This window comes from Stomoxys calcitrans, chromosome 3 (genome assembly GCF_963082655.1).
Source record: "Stomoxys calcitrans chromosome 3, idStoCalc2.1, whole genome shotgun sequence".
NCBI lineage: Eukaryota > Metazoa > Arthropoda > Insecta > Diptera > Muscidae > Stomoxys > Stomoxys calcitrans.
Genome location: NC_081554.1, coordinates 5,966,338 through 5,983,655, shown reverse-complemented (window position 1 = coordinate 5,983,655; position 17,318 = coordinate 5,966,338). Strand labels below are relative to the sequence as shown.

Genomic DNA, 17,318 nt, shown 5'->3' with positions numbered 1-17,318 from the left:
ATTGCCAATAAAACTCTAACAGCTAAATAATGATAAGATTTGCGAAATTTACTGCACTCCAAATTAGGTATCATGTTCGAAAGCTCTAATAAACAAACATTTTTATAAAGCATTTATTGACGTATTTGTTTATACTGGAAGTTAATTATAAAATATTTGTTTTTAAAAATAAAAAAAAATATATATAATACAACATAATAAAGAAAACAATAGGAAAAGCCGAAATTATTGCTATTTATTCTAAACGATGGCCTTAACTAAGATTAAGTATAACACAATCTTTAATTGTGAGATATCACCAACCAGGAGATGATAAAGAAAAATAAGAATATTGGATAAACCGCTAATGGTTTACGATTGGGAGGTTGACTGTCGCCCAGGAATATGAATGAGGCTACAAAACAGAGAGTTATTCAATTAAAATAGATATATATTAAAATTGCTATCATCCTTTACCATAGGTGGCCCACAAAAAGCCTATTGTTGTTGTTAGCAGACGTAAAAAGAATAGCAGAGATGACTGTGTGGCAAGTAAAATGATGCGGCATACAATTAATGCTATTGCAACTGGTGTCAGGCAATAACCCAAGACGCAAACGGACTGGAAAAATGAACTGAGCAAACAACCAGAATTGAAATAGTGGATACTCAAAATTTAATTCGGTTTTACTTACATATTGCCGCCTAAAAGTTTGGAATTCAATGTGACAATAGCTGCACCAATCCAAACTATGACAAAGACTTGAGCAAACTCTGGGCCGCCATCATACTGACCAACAGAAGATCCTTGTAAAACCGTAGCCATAAATGTGCACAGCACCAAGGGTCCCCACAAATCCCCTATAAATAATGGAACGAAAACTTAAGCCAACAGCTAATTCAATGGCACTACTTACAATCCTTGAGTAGACTCGATTTTTCCTTCGGATATAAAACATGATAAAATTTCACACCCACTGCACGCATGTCACGTAACTTGAAGCGAGAAGAAAGTCAATTTAAAGAAGATTTCAGAAATTGTAAGTCTAATTAGCGCTTTGATACTTACAACTGTTTCTTTAATAGGTTCATCTAACGTATTAAAGTCTGGCGCTCCTGGAGGTGCATTTGTTCTGCTAGCTCCCGGTATCGACATGTCACCCTCTAGACTGGCATGAGAGTAGTCATCCATCTATTCTCAAATACAAAATACAGATAAAACAATTTGTTTTTTTAATAGCATTATAAATGTACTTCTAATTTGGAATCCATATTGTGGGAATGTAAGTTTTTCCTTTTTTGAGTCTAAAAACTTGAAAAATGATGATTTGTCCCAACCCCAACACTAGGCCTTTATTTACATTTGCTTTAATGTGTCAATTTTGACATATCATTCACAGGGAAATAATATCTTAACGGAACAAAAACAAAATAAAAGCAGAGACACACAGCTTGATGGGAAGTATAAATGGTACATCATTTATGTGTGGTGATTGTATATAATTTATGCCCATATCCATATTCAAAAACCTTACAGTAGCTCTAAAGTATGCTTATTTGACAGATTTCCTATATGGAACTGTTTATGTTTTGTGAATACCAATGTTGTAATATATTTTCATGTTTTGCACCTTTCAAAACAAAGGGAATGCAATTTGGCAACTCGGCGCAACATCCAGTTAGTTGATGAGAGAGGATAATTTCTCTTAACCTGTACTATCGAATTAAAATAAAATACAGGAAACATTTGCTGTGTTTTATTTTAGTATTGGATATACAATCAGTGGAGGGCAAAATTAAAACACAAAAAAGTTTCCAGTGCAAGTCTGTTTGTTTGCCATGAGGTGGTAATGCCATTCGCAATACAAGGAAGAAAGTGAAAATATTTGCAAAACTTGCAAACACAAGTACGCATAGATGTCAAATAAAATTTATTAGGATTTGTGCACGAAATTTTATAAATACCGGTTTTATTTTTTTGGCATTCACAATAGATGATTTCTGTAAGCGGCCACAGTTATTTGAGAAAGACATTGAGGATTTCCTGACAACAGATGTGTTATGTAGCCTGCACTGGTAATTTATCCACAACTTTTTTATCCTGGATAGATATCATTTTCATACAAATTTAATTGCACTGCACTATATAGTACTAATAAAACCACAGCTAATATGGACACTATTAGTGACGAATCTAAAAAACAAAGCTAATGTATATTAATCAACGCCGTCAAATAAAAATCAACCGTTAAAGAATATAAAAGGCCGAAAACGTATAATTGAATAATGCTTCTGGTTAAAGGAATTTGGTGTTCTGAATACATATTATATGCTTATTGTTTATTCGAATGATAAACCTTAACCGGCAAATGGGTCCCGGTTAGTGTCTTATCGTCCCGATACATGCAGCTGTTTTTTGTTTACCGATTGCTGTATAAAATAAGGGTGTATTCGCGTAACTATTCAGTAACAATCTGCTAGTAAAAATTTGCTCTACACAGAAAAAATATTATGAAATTTTTTTCAATTGAATATTTAATTGAAAATAAGAATATTTTCAATTAAAAAGTTAATTGAATCAATAATTTTTTAATTTAATGATTCAATCATTTTTTTAATTGAATATGAACAGTTTTTCAGAAACCATTGTGATTGAAATTTTTGAACTAAAGTCTTTTAAATTAAAAATTCTTTAAACATTTTATAAATAGAATGTGATTGAAAATTTTATCTTTTGCAATTAAACAATAACGGCCTAGACCACTCGATTCGTTCGCCAATTCAAAACAGATGATTCTTTAAAGGGAGAACAGTTGCTTCCATTGATTGCTTCCATTGGTGGACGAATCGGGTGACACAAAGAAAAAGTGTGTGTGGTCTAGGCAGTAAGTTCTTTCAATCGTTTTCCAATTGACTCGAAAAAAAAAATAATTGAAAGTTTCAAAAACTTATTTTTTTATTTAAAAATTATGTATACACCAAAAACTCAAAAACTGTGATTGATGTTATCATTTTCGTTGTTGAAGCAGTTTTAATTAAATAATTAATTGGATCCATTAATTTCGTGATTGAAAATGATTTTTATTTTTTTCTGTGTAGAGTAAGAAACTTCCGCTGGAGAAAAAACCTTCGGCAGAAATTTGCAACCTTTCTCTCTCTCCCACCAGCAAAACAACTTTCCGTAATATGTTCTCCAATTTAAGTTCTCTAATTGCTGCGGAATGTTGCCATATCTTCCAAATTACCTTACAAGTGTATGAGAAAACCAAATTTGTTAACAGGAGTTGCATCCTCATAATAAATTAATGTTCCGTTAGTTAACACGCCCAAATTCTATTTATCAATACATTTCAAATCGGATTAAGAAAGTTGCAAGTAAAATCAAATGAATAAACGCAACCAATATCTTATTTGTGTAATTTATACCCACTTATTTTATTTTTTTATTATAAATAAATACAATATGTTTAGGTTTAAAAAAATACATTTACTCTTTGGTGTAAATGTTAATTTTCATAATTTTTTTCTCTTTTTGATTTAACGTTTGAGCATGTATATTATTACAAATTTTCATTATGATAAAGTAAATAATGGGTACCAAAAAAGTTATGTCCGCCCCTGGATTGTTTTAATGTTAAAGACTCTAGAGTTAATAATTAAAAAAAAGACAAAAAAAAACTAAAAATAACAGTCATAATCCTGCTTAGTTCTTCTTCTTTTCATAGTTGGCTTGGATAGCCTTCAACAACCAGCCGACTTCCTCGACGGTCTTAATTTGGAAGTTGGCGTAGGTCTTCAAGTTGGGCAATTCGGACACTCTGAATGTTTTGCCAATGCCGGATAACATTTTCATGGCATCTTCATCGGTGGTGTCGTCACCGCAGTACACGATCTTCAAGTTCTTGGCCCAGTCAGCATTGAATTGTTTTTCCAAGATCATCTTAGCGCCCTCACCTACAATAAAAAAAAGATTAAAAAGTTAGAAGGAAAAAATCAAAATGGCCAAAAGGTGGACAATATTCTGTTGACAATATCCACAAAATGTTTGGAAAAGTAATTAACCCTACATGTAATGAATGGAACATGAAATGGTCAATTTTTAGAGCAGAAGATTTTTAATGAATTAATCTTAACTTAAAGTCAATGAAAACATAAATGTAACACGACTTGCTATGAAAGAAAAAATTGAATTAATTTATGGAAAGGAGTTGAGTTAAATTATGCGACTTATATGCCAGGCATCATTCAATTTAAACGTGATTTTCAGTTTCAAAAAGATGCAGGCAAGTTAAATAAAAGTTAAAAACCAAGAAATGTAAATGAAAAGGCTTCCGTGAAGCAGATTCTATCATATCCGCCTACGTTGCTGACAGCACTTCTTGGTTGTCCTCATGGCGAAACAATTAAAGGTGGTCTCATTTGTAAAACAAACACAAATCATATGGTGCAATCTGCCATCAAGCTGAGCGTACTTTTCCGAACACACGCAAAGAAATTTGTGTGCGTGTGTGTATACGTGTGCGTACATGAGCAGAGAATATGCGAGAAAGAAGATAACAACAAAGAGAATGCAAGCAAAAATCTGTCATCTTAATACCGCAAAACCTGGCCAGCTGGTATGACCCTAAGCACAAACACGCATACTGTAGCAAACAAATTAATAATTGGTTATTGTAATTTGTTTTTTTTTTTAATAAATGAAAGGATTTTCATCTCTTAATTTCGTTTTCGTAACCTCAGTTATCCGCTTCTCATAACCAATAATCCCTAAGACAGCTATAAAGTACGACTGCGACGGCACGGGATAACTATGAGGACCACACATGCTGGATTTTGAGCTCCGATCTGTGTGGTGGTCATAGTTATCAGGAGAAGCTCAGCTGAGAGCTACCGGGCGCGCCCAAAGGTTGCGGATAGTGGGATGCTTCGTATACGGAGTAGCTGCAAAGAGCCCATTGGTAGGTAAAGTATTAACACTTGACCACCCACAAACAATAAACTATCCCACTCTCATTTTCCCCACGTACCAAAGCACATACTGCAATAATAGTATGTAACAATTTGCGGTTTATTTAACTAATATTGTGTTTTACTTAAAAATTACTGGATGCCATTTTTAAAATTAGTGCTATGTAAAATGCCTGCAACAGTAAATTTTATTCTCCATAAAATCATTAACACAACTTCACAACAATAATTGAGATCTATGTCGCTCTCTCATTTGCAAGCAAAATCCCGTAATGTCAAACCCATGCTACATTGTTGTAAAAAAGAGTAATTGTGGATGGTGGTTAATCTAATTAACAAAACGGATAACAAACTACAATTTAGAGGTTATCTTTAATGCTCCGTTTCTATTAAAAATAAATACAAATCTTTAGACTGCTACCTATGCAATATCTGGGTACATGTTCTTCTTCACGCCCCCTTCACAACACTGCCAACAACAGTAACAGAGTTATCTCACTCTCTCATCTGCTAAGAAGAGATGTCAATCCAAAAAAAACTGCTTCATAAGTGTGCCAAATTTTATTAATAAAACGGTTTTTTTCTTTAAGCTTATAAGGAAATCTATTTAAAAAAGTCGTTAGTCCCGATTTCTGTTAGCATTTATCTAGAAATATGAATGTGGTGCGCTTAATGTTTTTATCCCATGCCAACGACATATATTAAGCGAAACTTTGACCTGGATACGTATGTACATATACATATGTATGTAGTATATATGATATTACAAAACGGCCAGTTGAGTGTTGATCTTAAATTTCTACCACAAAAATTCACGCTAGACAATTGACTATGATCACATTAGGTGTGAGACAATTTTTTTTTTGCAAAATTATTTTTGCGGCCTTTTTACAGAGAAAATCTTTTGATGTCACTCTATCTAGGCATCAAAAAATCAGAAAAAATAAAACTAATTAATTGTCATGTCACCACAAACAAGAGGAAAAAACACATCCAAATTCCACACAAATCAAATGAGGCAGCACCATATCATTGTCCAAAGCAAAGGAGCATGAATAGAAAAACATAATGTGTCATGACAATACAAAGAAAATACATAACATAAATATGGATGTAGATTAGTACATAAGCATGTACATATCTACATGTTTGTATATGGATGTATTATATGTGGCAAAGTTAAAACACTCTCGCATAGCGAAACAACAACAAAATGTTGGTGCCGTCTGAAAAGTTTTGTAGAAAAAATGCATACTGTCCGTCCGTCCTGCTGCTCTGATTGTTGTGTTGTAGCTACCGAAAAATGGATTTCAGCTGCATATACAGACAACAAATGATTTAAAAAAATATGTGTGTGGGTAAGTGGATAAATTAAAGAAAAAAACAAAACAAATATAAATAATATGCATTATGAGACACATGCGAGTGTGTGTGTGTGCGGTTGTAAGTATATAAAAAAACACCGGGTGACATTTATTCTTGCAGCGATTGGCAGAACCATGTCAACTAAGGACATGACAGCTTGTCTGTGCTGGGTCTCCAAGAGGTGTGTGAGTGTGGAAGATACGAAGAGCAATCATCTGGAGGTGGAATACTTTGCCACTCACCCACGAACAAATAACAAACGACTTGGAAAAATTGTGTTGTCAGTTTTGAATAATACGAGAAAAATGTTCGCCTATTTTTTCCCCCATCAAAGCACACTCCCACTCGCATAAGTAGAAATCTTCATACATACATGTGCACATATGTGTGTGCGTGTGTGTGTATGAAAATCGAGCTAAAAATATCAAATGTTTAACAAAAAACAACATTCAAAAATACAATCGTCAGCAGGGGAAGGAGGAAGGTGAGCTGGTTGTGTCTGACGAACGGTGAATTCTAGCCGCATTCAGCCCGAGGCACAGAAATATGAATATGTTAATGTTTTCTGGTACGGAATACAAAGTGCTGTCGTAGAGGTAGTAATCTCATTTTGACTTAGAAAAGCTTCAACATTTTCAAAAAAATGAAAAGAAACAAGCAATAAGTCATATATTATGAGGCATCATCTAGGGGATTTGGTACTTGCAATGGCGTCATTAAAGCAAACAAATGCTTTCAAAATCGATTTCAATACTTTTTCAATACATTTCCAATATTTTTCTGATTTTTTAATTTCAAAAGACAGACCAACCGCAGCCACACGTTAGAGGTTGGTTAAAAAGATTTTACGTTTTGGGTTTCATTTCTATAGAAAACAAGATTGCTTTTTTTAGAAAAAATAATTTTTAAATGTACCACACGCAAGAAAAAGTACAAAAAATATCTGTGTATATTGGCGTGTAAACAAATAAGTTTTTAATTTTTCAAACAGCACTTTTCACAATTACCGATCGATTTATGTTCTTTTTAGAGTGGAATTTAAACAACCTAAATTCGTGTATCGTTCCTTAACTGAAATGCAAAAACGCTTAACAGCACTCAACCAAAAGTTTTACAGAGTGCAAGACTAAAGGTATGTTCAGATTTGCCAAATATTTGACCTAGCTTGTTTTATCATTTTAGCCCAAAATATGTCAAATTTGTACATGCTTGATTTTATATTCACATTAGACACATTTTGTTTGTGCAAAAACAAATAGCATACACGAAAAATTACATACGACATATCTGATCGTATAGGAATAGAATAGGAGCTTAAGAAAACAGATCAGTTTGTATGGCAGCTATATCAGGTTATGGATCGATTTGAACCATATTTGACACAGTTGTTAGGAGTCATAACAAAACACCTCATGCAAAATTTCAGCCTAATCGGATAAGAATTGCGCTATCTAGTGCCTCAAGAAGTCAAGATTCAAGATCGGTTTATATGGCAGCTATATCAGGTTATGGACCGATTTACAGCATACTTAGCAAAGTTGTTAGAAGACATATCGAAATACGTTGTGCAAAATTTCAGCCAAATCGGATAGGAATTGCGCCCTATAGACGCTGAAGAAGTCAAAACCCCAGATAGGTTCATATGGCAGCTATATCAAAACATAGACCGATATCCAATTTTATTTTACAATCCCAATCGACCTACACTATTAAGAAGTATTTGTGCAAAATTTCAAGATGCTATCTTTACTTCTTCTAAAGATAGCGTGCTCTCGACAGACAGACGGACGGACATAACTAGATCGACTTAAATTGTTATGACGGTCAAGAATAAATATACTTTATGGAGTCTTAGACTTAGACTCCAGAATATTTCGATGAGTTACCAACAGAATGACGATTAATATAAAAATCAGTATGGCCTTGGTACAGGTACTAGCTCCTGTAGGGATAAATATGATAATCTGGAAATATATACAAAGACAGAGAGTGCATTCGATTGTATGTATTTTCCGCCCAGCCATTGTTAATTAAGAATAGCAGAATTTCGAATATACAATAGAATGTCTGGCAACCAGAGATTACACCCTGATACGGCGTATGCATCAGCATGCTTGTGCAATCTGGTTAGAATAACTCACTTAACAAAGTTTACACTAGAGTCCAAATCTACTTGATATGAGCAAGTCTCCAAATCGACAGAGAGTGCTGTAATCAACAAGCGAATTTTTCTATGTGTAGGAAAGTAAATACCGCGAAATTGATTTATAAGGCTATCTGTCGGCATTAACTTTGCAAAATATTTGTTAAAATTTCGAAGATAAACAGACAGAAGAACATGTCTAGTTTCATTGCGTGCATGTTAAGGTGTTGCAAAATATTTACTAGATGGCAACTACTTTATAGGTTTTCTGATCAATATTTCGATGAGCTGCAAACGGATGATGGAGTAAGTTACCCCCATTCCATGGTGGAGGGTACAACATATCAAACTGTAAATGAATTATACATTACAAGTTCGCTTTTTAGTAATGTAAACAATAATTGTTTACATTTCAAGAGGCGGGAAAAACTAAATTTGAATCGTCAATCTATCGATTAGAGAAAATATGTTTGCCAATATTTCTTCAGTTGGTTTATTTGTTGAAATGTCGTTCAAAACGTCTAAAATATTTTTTTTCGCGTAACCAACACGCAGGGGATGTCCCCTATATATGCAGTGAATTGCGTTGGCAATTAGGAAGGTTGAGGGTTGGGAGGGGGAAAGAGGGAGTAGTGTTGATATTCATCTTAAATTTCTGAACGTCAATGTCGGTGGGAATGACATTAGCCGGAAATCGATTCCACATACGAATGGTTCGGACGAAAAATGAATTTTCTTGGTAATGCATCAACAAACGGGTGTGAGTTCCTGACTAGTCTTGTACTTCTTCTGTACTCCTAACGTCAGGGATAAGAAGACGAATATCCCTGGAACACAAGCCATGAAAAAAACCATCGCTCTCCGTTGAACCCGGTCAAGTAGCTCCAAGGACGATTTTGGAGGTCCTGCCCATATATGAGACTTATATTCCATCCTCGGCACAGCGCTGCGTCTTCTGTGCGTTAGAGTCTACTCTGTTCATTCTACCCCACTCGAAAATGGCCACCAAATCCTGGGAGAGCGTCTCATCAGAACAAAATCTGCCCTATAGATCTTAAATACTGAACTGTTTTAAAAGATTTTAAAAATATTGTGCCCCATATCGTCATAATTTGAATGAAAATTATCGCCTTTGCAGTCTATTTTGAATCATGGGAGGCTACATTGTAAAATATGCTACAGCGTAGACAGATGCGCTTGTCCGATTCGAAAGAATGGCACAACAAACTAGCCAAAACAATTAAATTACAGAAGTGGCCCTCTGCTGCGGCCCACGTAAAGATTCAAAAACAAATCGTTCATTTTGTAAAATTCTAAAGAGGCGAAACTCGATCATTTGTATAAACGATCGGTAGTCGTGCGCCATGCAACACGAATGCTAGTAGACTATTACAATGAACCGGAATAGCAATTGAGATGAGGAGAGATGATCGATCGTTTGATCTATCACCAGGGAATCAAAGACAGTATGGGGGTGTTAGAAATTCTTCAAAGACCGACCATATTTCTTGGATCGAAAAAAATAATTTATATATACATATTTTTTTTGATCTGTCAAATGAATGACTCAGTGCCAAACGATGCGAATCGCAGTGCGGCGCGGCGCGGTATTGAAATAATTTAAGTGTTCCACTAAAATGCTCTGTACTCGTTGCTGTACATAATAGCCGCAGAGGCACAAGGTGCCTTCTTGTATATGCCATATGGCTGTAAATTTTCAAAATTTGTTACTTTCGTTGACAGCAGCGGGCAAGTGGCTGTTGTCACTGTCGTTGGACCACATTATGCATTATGCCTTATCTTCCCCTTTTATCCCACCACCAGCAACAGTGGCCGATGCCGTGGTTGTCTACATTATTGTCACTCTTATCTTTTTTTGATTTTTGGTTTTGGTTCTTAAAAATAACGAAAAAAGATTTTGGCTGATCTTTCAGGCAAATATTGAACCAACGCCTACTCGAAAAAGCTTGAAAACCATTATTCATCCGTTTTATACTTTTCTTGTTCACAGCCGCACATACATAGAGAACAAATGGAAGGAAAAATGTGTCTATCAAGAATTTTGCTTCCCCCAAAAATTTACAATTCCCACGAAAAACGAAATATAGACCAACTGCCAGCCTGGCCGTCTGTCCGACTGTCTATATGGTATGGATAGTAGATACACAGATTCCCATGTATTTATATACTGATGAAGTTTATGATGATGATGATGGTGGTGATGGGGCTATAGCAGCGCTATGCATGTTCTATATGTAAGCAAGAATATTGATTATCTTGATTGGATTTTTATTACCATAGTCCGTCCGTTTGTCTGTCTGTCTATATTTATGGATGGAAAATAACAAGTGCCTATTTTCGCTGAATCGGTTCGATTTTAGTGCAAGGGGAAACGGCTGTGGTGGGGGGGGGGGGGGGGGGGGGATTGGTACGAAAGGGATTTTTTTACTTACCCTTATCCCAGTTGACACGTGGCTTGCCTTCCAAGGCATAGGGGGTCTCGATCAATTGGAAGCCGTGACCTTGGATCAAACCCTTGGCGGTTTCAATCAATTTGGCCTTCAATTTGTCATTGACACCCTTGTAGTGGTAGGTCACAGAGATTTTCTTGTCCTCAACCCAGGCTCCAGAGCAGACAACCTAATGTATTGAGGCAATTACAAGAGATCAACATGAGTCCATTAATTGACTACTCTCTGCTATAACTTCCTCTTCTCTGCTCTTGTGATGTATGCAAAATTCTTACCTTTTCTTTGAGTTCAGCTACCAATTTATTGTGCTTCTCCAACAATTCTTCGGGCATTTCAATCTTGAATTTCTTGCCAGAGGGATATTCAACTTCCAAACCGTGGTTACCGGCATAGGTGACATTGGGGAATTTCAGGTGGTTCTTGATTTCGCTCAATTCACGGCCAGAGAAGACGCACATGAAGATCTTCTCGTTGGCAGCCAATTTCTTGATATTGATTTCGGTATCCTTGGGCATGATGGACAATTCTTCGGTCAAAGGAGCCAAAGTACCATCGTAATCCAACAACAAGGCAACTTGGTCGGTGGGTGTAATGAAGCTAAAAGTTTCACAGATACATAAACACAATTATTCTCTCATTCATCATGTGGTGGTAATTTAGCGCATTACCCATCCAAAGCTTTGGTGAAATCTTCTTCTTTCCTCATCAAAGGAGCCTTCTTTTGTTCAGCCATTTTGTTGGTGGGTTGTTGGGGTTTCTGGAAAGTTTCCTGTGTAATAAAAAAAATGTAACCACGAATTCGCCGTTGTTCTCAACCAGCGGACAACTTTTTTAATACTGACTACGCGATTTTTCAAAAGATCCTCCAACGTCTCTTTTTCAATCGCCTTGCTTTTCGTTTTGCTGCCTCGTATGAGACGAGATCTAGGTGTCTTCTTAGTGGTGGTGGTAATGGTGGCGGTTGTGATGTTGTTGTTTGGCGTTGGCGTATCTGGCGGGAATCTCTTTAACGGTTCTTCAAATGTGGTGTGGCCCGCCACCAAAGAGATTTTTTATTTTCCAAATTATGAAAATTTTCTCTGTGCGCATTTTCATACACACACACACGAACACTCATAGATTTCTCATAAATCGATCGAAAAGGAAAGTATGTACCCATATAAACTCAATCACTCACTCACCCATACACCGTCATGATATTTGGTTATATAGCAGTGCATATACACTGTACAAATACTGTTGAATATGCCACTGCGAGAGTACATGACGCGTTGCTCTTCTTTGGAATTTGGCCTATTCTATTAACAAGAAATCTAACAAAAACATGAAAAAAATCAATAATTTGTTTATCTTTTCAGATTATGAAATCTCTTTGGTCATGTACATATGGATGCATATAGCACATAATAAATACAGTGGTGTACAAAAGTTGTCCTCCACATACACAAGCGCCACTAAGAAGAAAACGATGTTAGGAGAAAATATTAATTTGTGCAAAAGGTCAAACAAAAGGCTTTCCAGCCTAATGGGATCGCCTTTAAAGTACGTTTACATTGACCACTAAATCCCGATTTATGGCCTTTTTTAGCCTTAAATGATAAATCCTGTGTTTTTTTCAGGTTTACCATACAAAAATAAATCTCATTTTTAAATCTCAAATTAACCCGATTTCATGGCTGAATAATCGATAAAAGTACCAAAATATGCAACTGTTTTCAAGGATTGTGTATGGATGCATGTGCTATGCACATTCATGTATACGCATTTACGCTTGTGTATGTCACTCCAAAAATCGCAGTGTGAACGAACTGGATTTAATTTTGGATTAAGTTAAATCCAGATCATAAAATTTTTATATATATAAACATGCTATTATATTTTTATACCCTCCACCATAGGATGTCTGTGGAGATGGGCCAAATCGATCCATGTTTAGTAACAGCTTCTATATAAATCAATCTCGCTACTTCTTGAGTTTCCAGAGGTCGCAATTGTTACCCGATTTGGCTGATGATTATGATTATAACTTCCACATCTAAGACAAGTATGGTCAAATTCGGTCTTAACCTCATATTGTTCAAATACAAACCACCAAATCTGCCTAAACTCATAGAAAACAGTCTACCGATAATATCTGCTAATAGTTCCCAGTAAATTTGCTGTCAATTCAGTACAATTTCTGTTGTTATAGCAAAATGTTTGCAATAATAAACTGACTACTGAAAAGTCTGTTGTTTGCTGAAAATGTTGGGTAAAAAATAAGCCATTTACGGGCAAAGTACCGTAAATCGGGAGATGGGTGCATATGGTAGCTATATCTAAATATACATAGTTCCATCTGACGAAGGGCGAAGATTTCAGTGCCAAATTTAAGTGAAATCGGGTAATAAATGCAGCTTCTATGAGTCTTAGACCGTCAATCAGGAGATCGGTTTATATGGGGGATATATCAAAATATTGTCCGATATTGACCATACTTGATACCGAAGTAAAGACTCGAATATCAGCGCAATTGAGCTATAAATGAAGCGTCTATTGGCCTGAGACTATAAATTGGGTGATCAGTCTGTATGGGGCTATATCAAGATATTGTCCGATCTAGACCATATTAGATGCTAAAGCCGAGAATCCTAGGTCAACTCACTGTGCCAAATTTCAGACAAATCAACATCAACATATTGTCCGACATAGTCCAACTTCAAAGTTATTCTGCCTGCAGTAAAAAAACTAACTGCGCTAAGTTTCAGCTCTATATTTTCAGTTTAAAAGACTGTAGCGTGATTATCACAGACAGACGGACACGGCTAGATAGTCTTAGAATTATATATAAATACTTTATACGATTGGAAATGGATATTTCGATATGTTACAAACGGAATATGAATATACCCATTCTTCGGTGGGGGGTATAAAAAGCATCAAATGATTATGGAGGCAAAATGGACAAAATGGAATTTAAATGAAAAGTCTTTGGTAGAAGAGTACAATTATTGCTCTCAAATTTGAGTTAACACAGGATCATTTAGGGTAGATCGGAAAAGGAAGAAGAATCTATTTTCAGGACTACACCACCACTGTGGTACAGGGTATTATAACGTTGTCCCTTTGTTTCCATTGATAGTATAACGATCGGTTTGAATCATTGCCTGATTCAATTTAGCTATGTCCGTCTGCCTGTCCATGCATTCTTGTAATCAAGGTACATTTGTTGTCCGACTGTCGTAAAATTTTGCACAAGTCACTTTTTGGGTCCAAGGACGAATGCTACTGATTTTGATAAAAATCAGTCTAGATTTAGATAAAGATCCCATAGAAGAAGCCATAATTTTGATTCGAACTTGCAATGTGGCCTTTAATTCTTTAGTATCCACATTTTTGGTTCGATCTTTACAAAATTTAGCATGAGGTGTTTTGTTTGATGTGTTAATAAGTGTGCAAAATCGAATTGGATTTGGATATAGCTCCCATATAGATATCTTTCATCTCATAGGGTCTACTCAGGCTAAAGAAGTCACAACTTTGATCCGATATTTACAAAATTTTGCATGAGATGTTCTATTTGACGTCTCGATATCAAAATCGGATCAGACTTAGATATAGCTCCCATATATAACTATCATCCGATCTTTGCTTATCCTAGTCTTTCCAATACTGAGAGAGTCGGTGATTGTCTCGTCGTCGGCCCCCTGTCCGTTAGGCGGTATCGACGATATTTATCCTTGTCTTCCCAATCTTGAAAAAGACTGCCCTCTTCTCCCTGTGGAAAACCTCCCATTTCTCCACGATCAAATCTTGGATTTGCTTGTTTAAGACTTCCATCATGCGTTTCGTCGCGCTTTCGCCGCCCACATCCTTGATGAAGACCGTCGCCTTTGTGAGCTGTGGGATGTCCATCTTTCTCACAAAGTCGAGCTTGGCGCCCCAGGGAGTGTGGATACTTCCAACGGGCTTTTTGACGGTATCAATACATTTCGCTGACGCAAAGTGCAGCGTTAAGATGTCCCCTCTATACTCGCAGCTCATAATTCGTATGGATGGACCCCCTTCAGAGTTCAACACATGTTCGATAACCCGTTCGTTTACCAAATGCCTCACCTGGGATCGACGATCTGGTGAAATTCGGAAACAGGGTGCACAGCAGCTATTGATGACTGAATAATCATCTCATCTCTGTTGTGCTTCCTAGCCACTCTGGCGTAAGATGGTTGTGGCATCCCATATATATGTATCGCCCGATTTTCACTTAAATGGCGGTAGTAGCTACAATTTCCAACCGATCTGCACAAAATTTGCCATGTTTTGTTACTGATTGTAACATTCTTGCAAGATTTCATCAAAATCTTTTCAGATTTGGATATAGCTCCCATATATATGTATCGCCCGATTTGCACCTATAAGGCTGTAATAAACACAATTTGTAACCGATCTGCACAAAATTTGACACAGATGTATGGGTATATTTATGGCCGGGTTTGCACTTATATGGGCGTAGTAACAACAATTTTCAAACGATCTGTTTGAAAGTCGGTTCAGATTTAGATATAGCTCTCATATACATATATATTTGTATATTGTAGGGTATTATATTGTCGGCTCCGCCTTTCCTTACTGGTTTTTTAATATGTTTATTAAATAAAATCCGGTAATTATTTCTCGTCCTTGATATAAATTCTAGTACTGTTATATTTCTTAAAAAACTTCTTTTGTGACAGATAGAAGAGAATGTTGAGGACATCCTCTTAATGTACAGCAAAATACAATGACTTTTTTTTAGAAAACAATGCAAGGATGCTTATTCCATCTTCATCAGAAATTAAATACAATTCCATTTTTTTATAAATGAACATAGGTTAACACTTAAATCTAACAATCTTTGCTACATACAAATAAAAGGGTATAATTACAAACTAATTACATAACATAACTACTTTAAAGTCCATAGGCACTGGATAACCATTTCAATAGATCGCTGACTAAATCTTGGCGTGATAATCTGAAGTCGGCAAATGTTTGGATTTGAGGATCTGTGGATATTCTAAATGATTTGCCGACACCTTGGAGTAACTGAAAATAAAAGAGAAAAATAATTTTTTAATTTGGGTAAAGCTTTACTTATAGTTAATGCCAATAGTACTTACTCTCATGGCATCTTCATCGGTAGTATCATCACCAGCAAACACCACCTTGACATCATCGGCCCAATTTTCGCCAAATTGCTGTTTCAGTATGAATAAAGCCGCCTCACCTTTGTTCCAATTTACCGGGGGCTTGGCCTCTATGGCTTCATGGGCCTGATTGGCTCTGAAGCCATGCGATTCGATGATCTTAACTGCCACTTGCTTCTGAGATTCTTTAATATCCAGTGGAGTATCGCGATAGTGATAGGTCAACGAAACACGTTTATCCTCCACCCAAGCATTGTTCTTTTCCACATTGGCTCTTAGTTCCTTAACAAGTTTGGTATAATTCTCTTGAACTTCGATGGGTAGTTGATAATCGTGTCGGCTGCCATCAGGTCTTTCGATCTCAATGCCATGATTGCCGGCATACATGATGCCAGAGATGCCGACACGGATTTGTACATCCTTGATGCCACGACCTGAAATGATGGCCATAAAGACATTGGGATGCTTGGCCAGTTTATTCAAAACAACTTCGGTGGTAATAGGCATAACGGTTTTGTTGGGATTATCAGCAATGGGAGCAAGAGTGCCATCGTAGTCGAGAAGTATAGCTAGGGTTTTGTTTTTATTCAAAAATCTGAAAAGAGTAGTAAGAACATTGGAAATTGTTAGTCAATAAGTAGTAGATGATTTTTTAAAGAAAACTAGTTAGAGCGTGCTAAGTACGGACGGGACGAATCTTATTTACCCTCCACCGCGCATACTTGTGGTGGCGGGTATAATAAAAAGTCTAAAAAAGTTTTAAGTCTAAAATAGAATAAAGATATTTTGAGTATAATGTTGATGGTTTTTTATACCCACCACCACAGGATGATTGGATTTTATAGTTTATAGATTTTATCTTATTTGCTCAAATATTAGCCAAGGTGGAAGACCTTATTTGACTAAATAATTTATAATGAATGACTTACTACTCAGTAATTTCATTTGTTACAACTTGAAGCAGCGATGTAGTCGCACATATAAAGTATATTTTCATCATCTTGACATTATAAATCGTTCTCGATAGGTTAATCAGCCCATGTAAACTAAATTTCAAAATACGTTCGGTGACATTTAAATTTCTTTGGAAATCTTGAGCACTGAATCGCTGGGATATTTTCCACGTACAATTTGTATGAAATTTAAAAAAATTTTGCTGATTTAAAATAGACTTGTTTATTTGATTTTTATGATACTTTTTTATGGTCATTATTAGTTTTTGTCTTC

General features: G+C 35.9%; 3 protein-coding genes across 5 annotated transcripts in view; all 3 read right to left on the bottom strand.

Annotated features, from left to right (window-relative positions):
- Positions 1 to 216: 216 nt before the first annotated feature.
- LOC106080807 (protein YIPF6) lies at positions 217 to 1,358 on the bottom strand. Its single transcript, XM_013242371.2, has 6 exons — positions 1,234 to 1,358; positions 1,049 to 1,171; positions 897 to 975; positions 675 to 840; positions 457 to 614; positions 217 to 394 (listed from the first exon to the last, which is right to left on the bottom strand). The coding sequence occupies exons 1-6, from the start codon at positions 1,249 to 1,251 to the stop codon at positions 282 to 284; spliced, it is 657 nt and encodes a 218-aa protein (XP_013097825.1). The 5' UTR covers positions 1,252 to 1,358; the 3' UTR covers positions 217 to 281.
- Positions 1,359 to 3,386: 2,028 nt separating this feature from the next.
- On the bottom strand, positions 3,387 to 11,799 carry LOC106080831 (uncharacterized). Its single transcript, XM_013242417.2, has 4 exons — positions 11,595 to 11,799; positions 11,202 to 11,523; positions 10,909 to 11,095; positions 3,387 to 3,933 (listed from the first exon to the last, which is right to left on the bottom strand). Exons 1-4 carry the CDS (start codon positions 11,657 to 11,659, stop codon positions 3,683 to 3,685), a joined length of 825 nt encoding a protein of 274 aa, XP_013097871.2. The 5' UTR covers positions 11,660 to 11,799; the 3' UTR covers positions 3,387 to 3,682.
- Positions 11,800 to 15,572: 3,773 nt separating this feature from the next.
- Positions 15,573 to 17,318, bottom strand: part of LOC106080824 (uncharacterized) — a 31,609-nt gene continuing 29,863 nt past the window's right edge. For all 3 annotated transcript variants that reach the window (XM_013242402.2, XM_013242403.2, XM_059364970.1), the window contains exons 3-4: positions 16,065 to 16,686; positions 15,573 to 15,990 (exon numbers count right to left, since the gene is read on the bottom strand). In XM_013242402.2, the coding sequence (XP_013097856.2) occupies positions 15,856 to 15,990; positions 16,065 to 16,686 (757 nt within the window). In that variant the 3' untranslated portion in view covers positions 15,573 to 15,855. The remainder of the gene's footprint in view (positions 15,991 to 16,064; positions 16,687 to 17,318) is intronic.

What these genes read in the sequence shown, in the direction of transcription:
- LOC106080807 (XM_013242371.2), bottom strand. An exon ending in AAACTTTTAGGCGGCAATAT is followed by an intron (nt 615 to 674) that starts GTAAGTAAAACC and finishes TTGTTTGCTCAG; the next exon opens with TTCATTTTTCCAGTCCGTTT. An exon ending in CTTTTTGTGGGCCACCTATG is followed by an intron (nt 395 to 456) that starts GTAAAGGATGAT and finishes TCTGTTTTGTAG; the next exon opens with CCTCATTCATATTCCTGGGC.
- LOC106080831 (XM_013242417.2), bottom strand. Translation starts at nt 11,659, where the DNA reads ATGGCTGAACAAAAGAAGGCTCCTTTGATGAGGAAAGAAGAAGATTTC. An exon ending in TAGCTGAACTCAAAGAAAAG is followed by an intron (nt 11,096 to 11,201) that starts GTAAGAATTTTG and finishes TCAATACATTAG; the next exon opens with GTTGTCTGCTCTGGAGCCTG. An exon ending in ACGTGTCAACTGGGATAAGG is followed by an intron (nt 3,934 to 10,908) that starts GTAAGTAAAAAA and finishes TTTTTATTGTAG; the next exon opens with GTGAGGGCGCTAAGATGATC.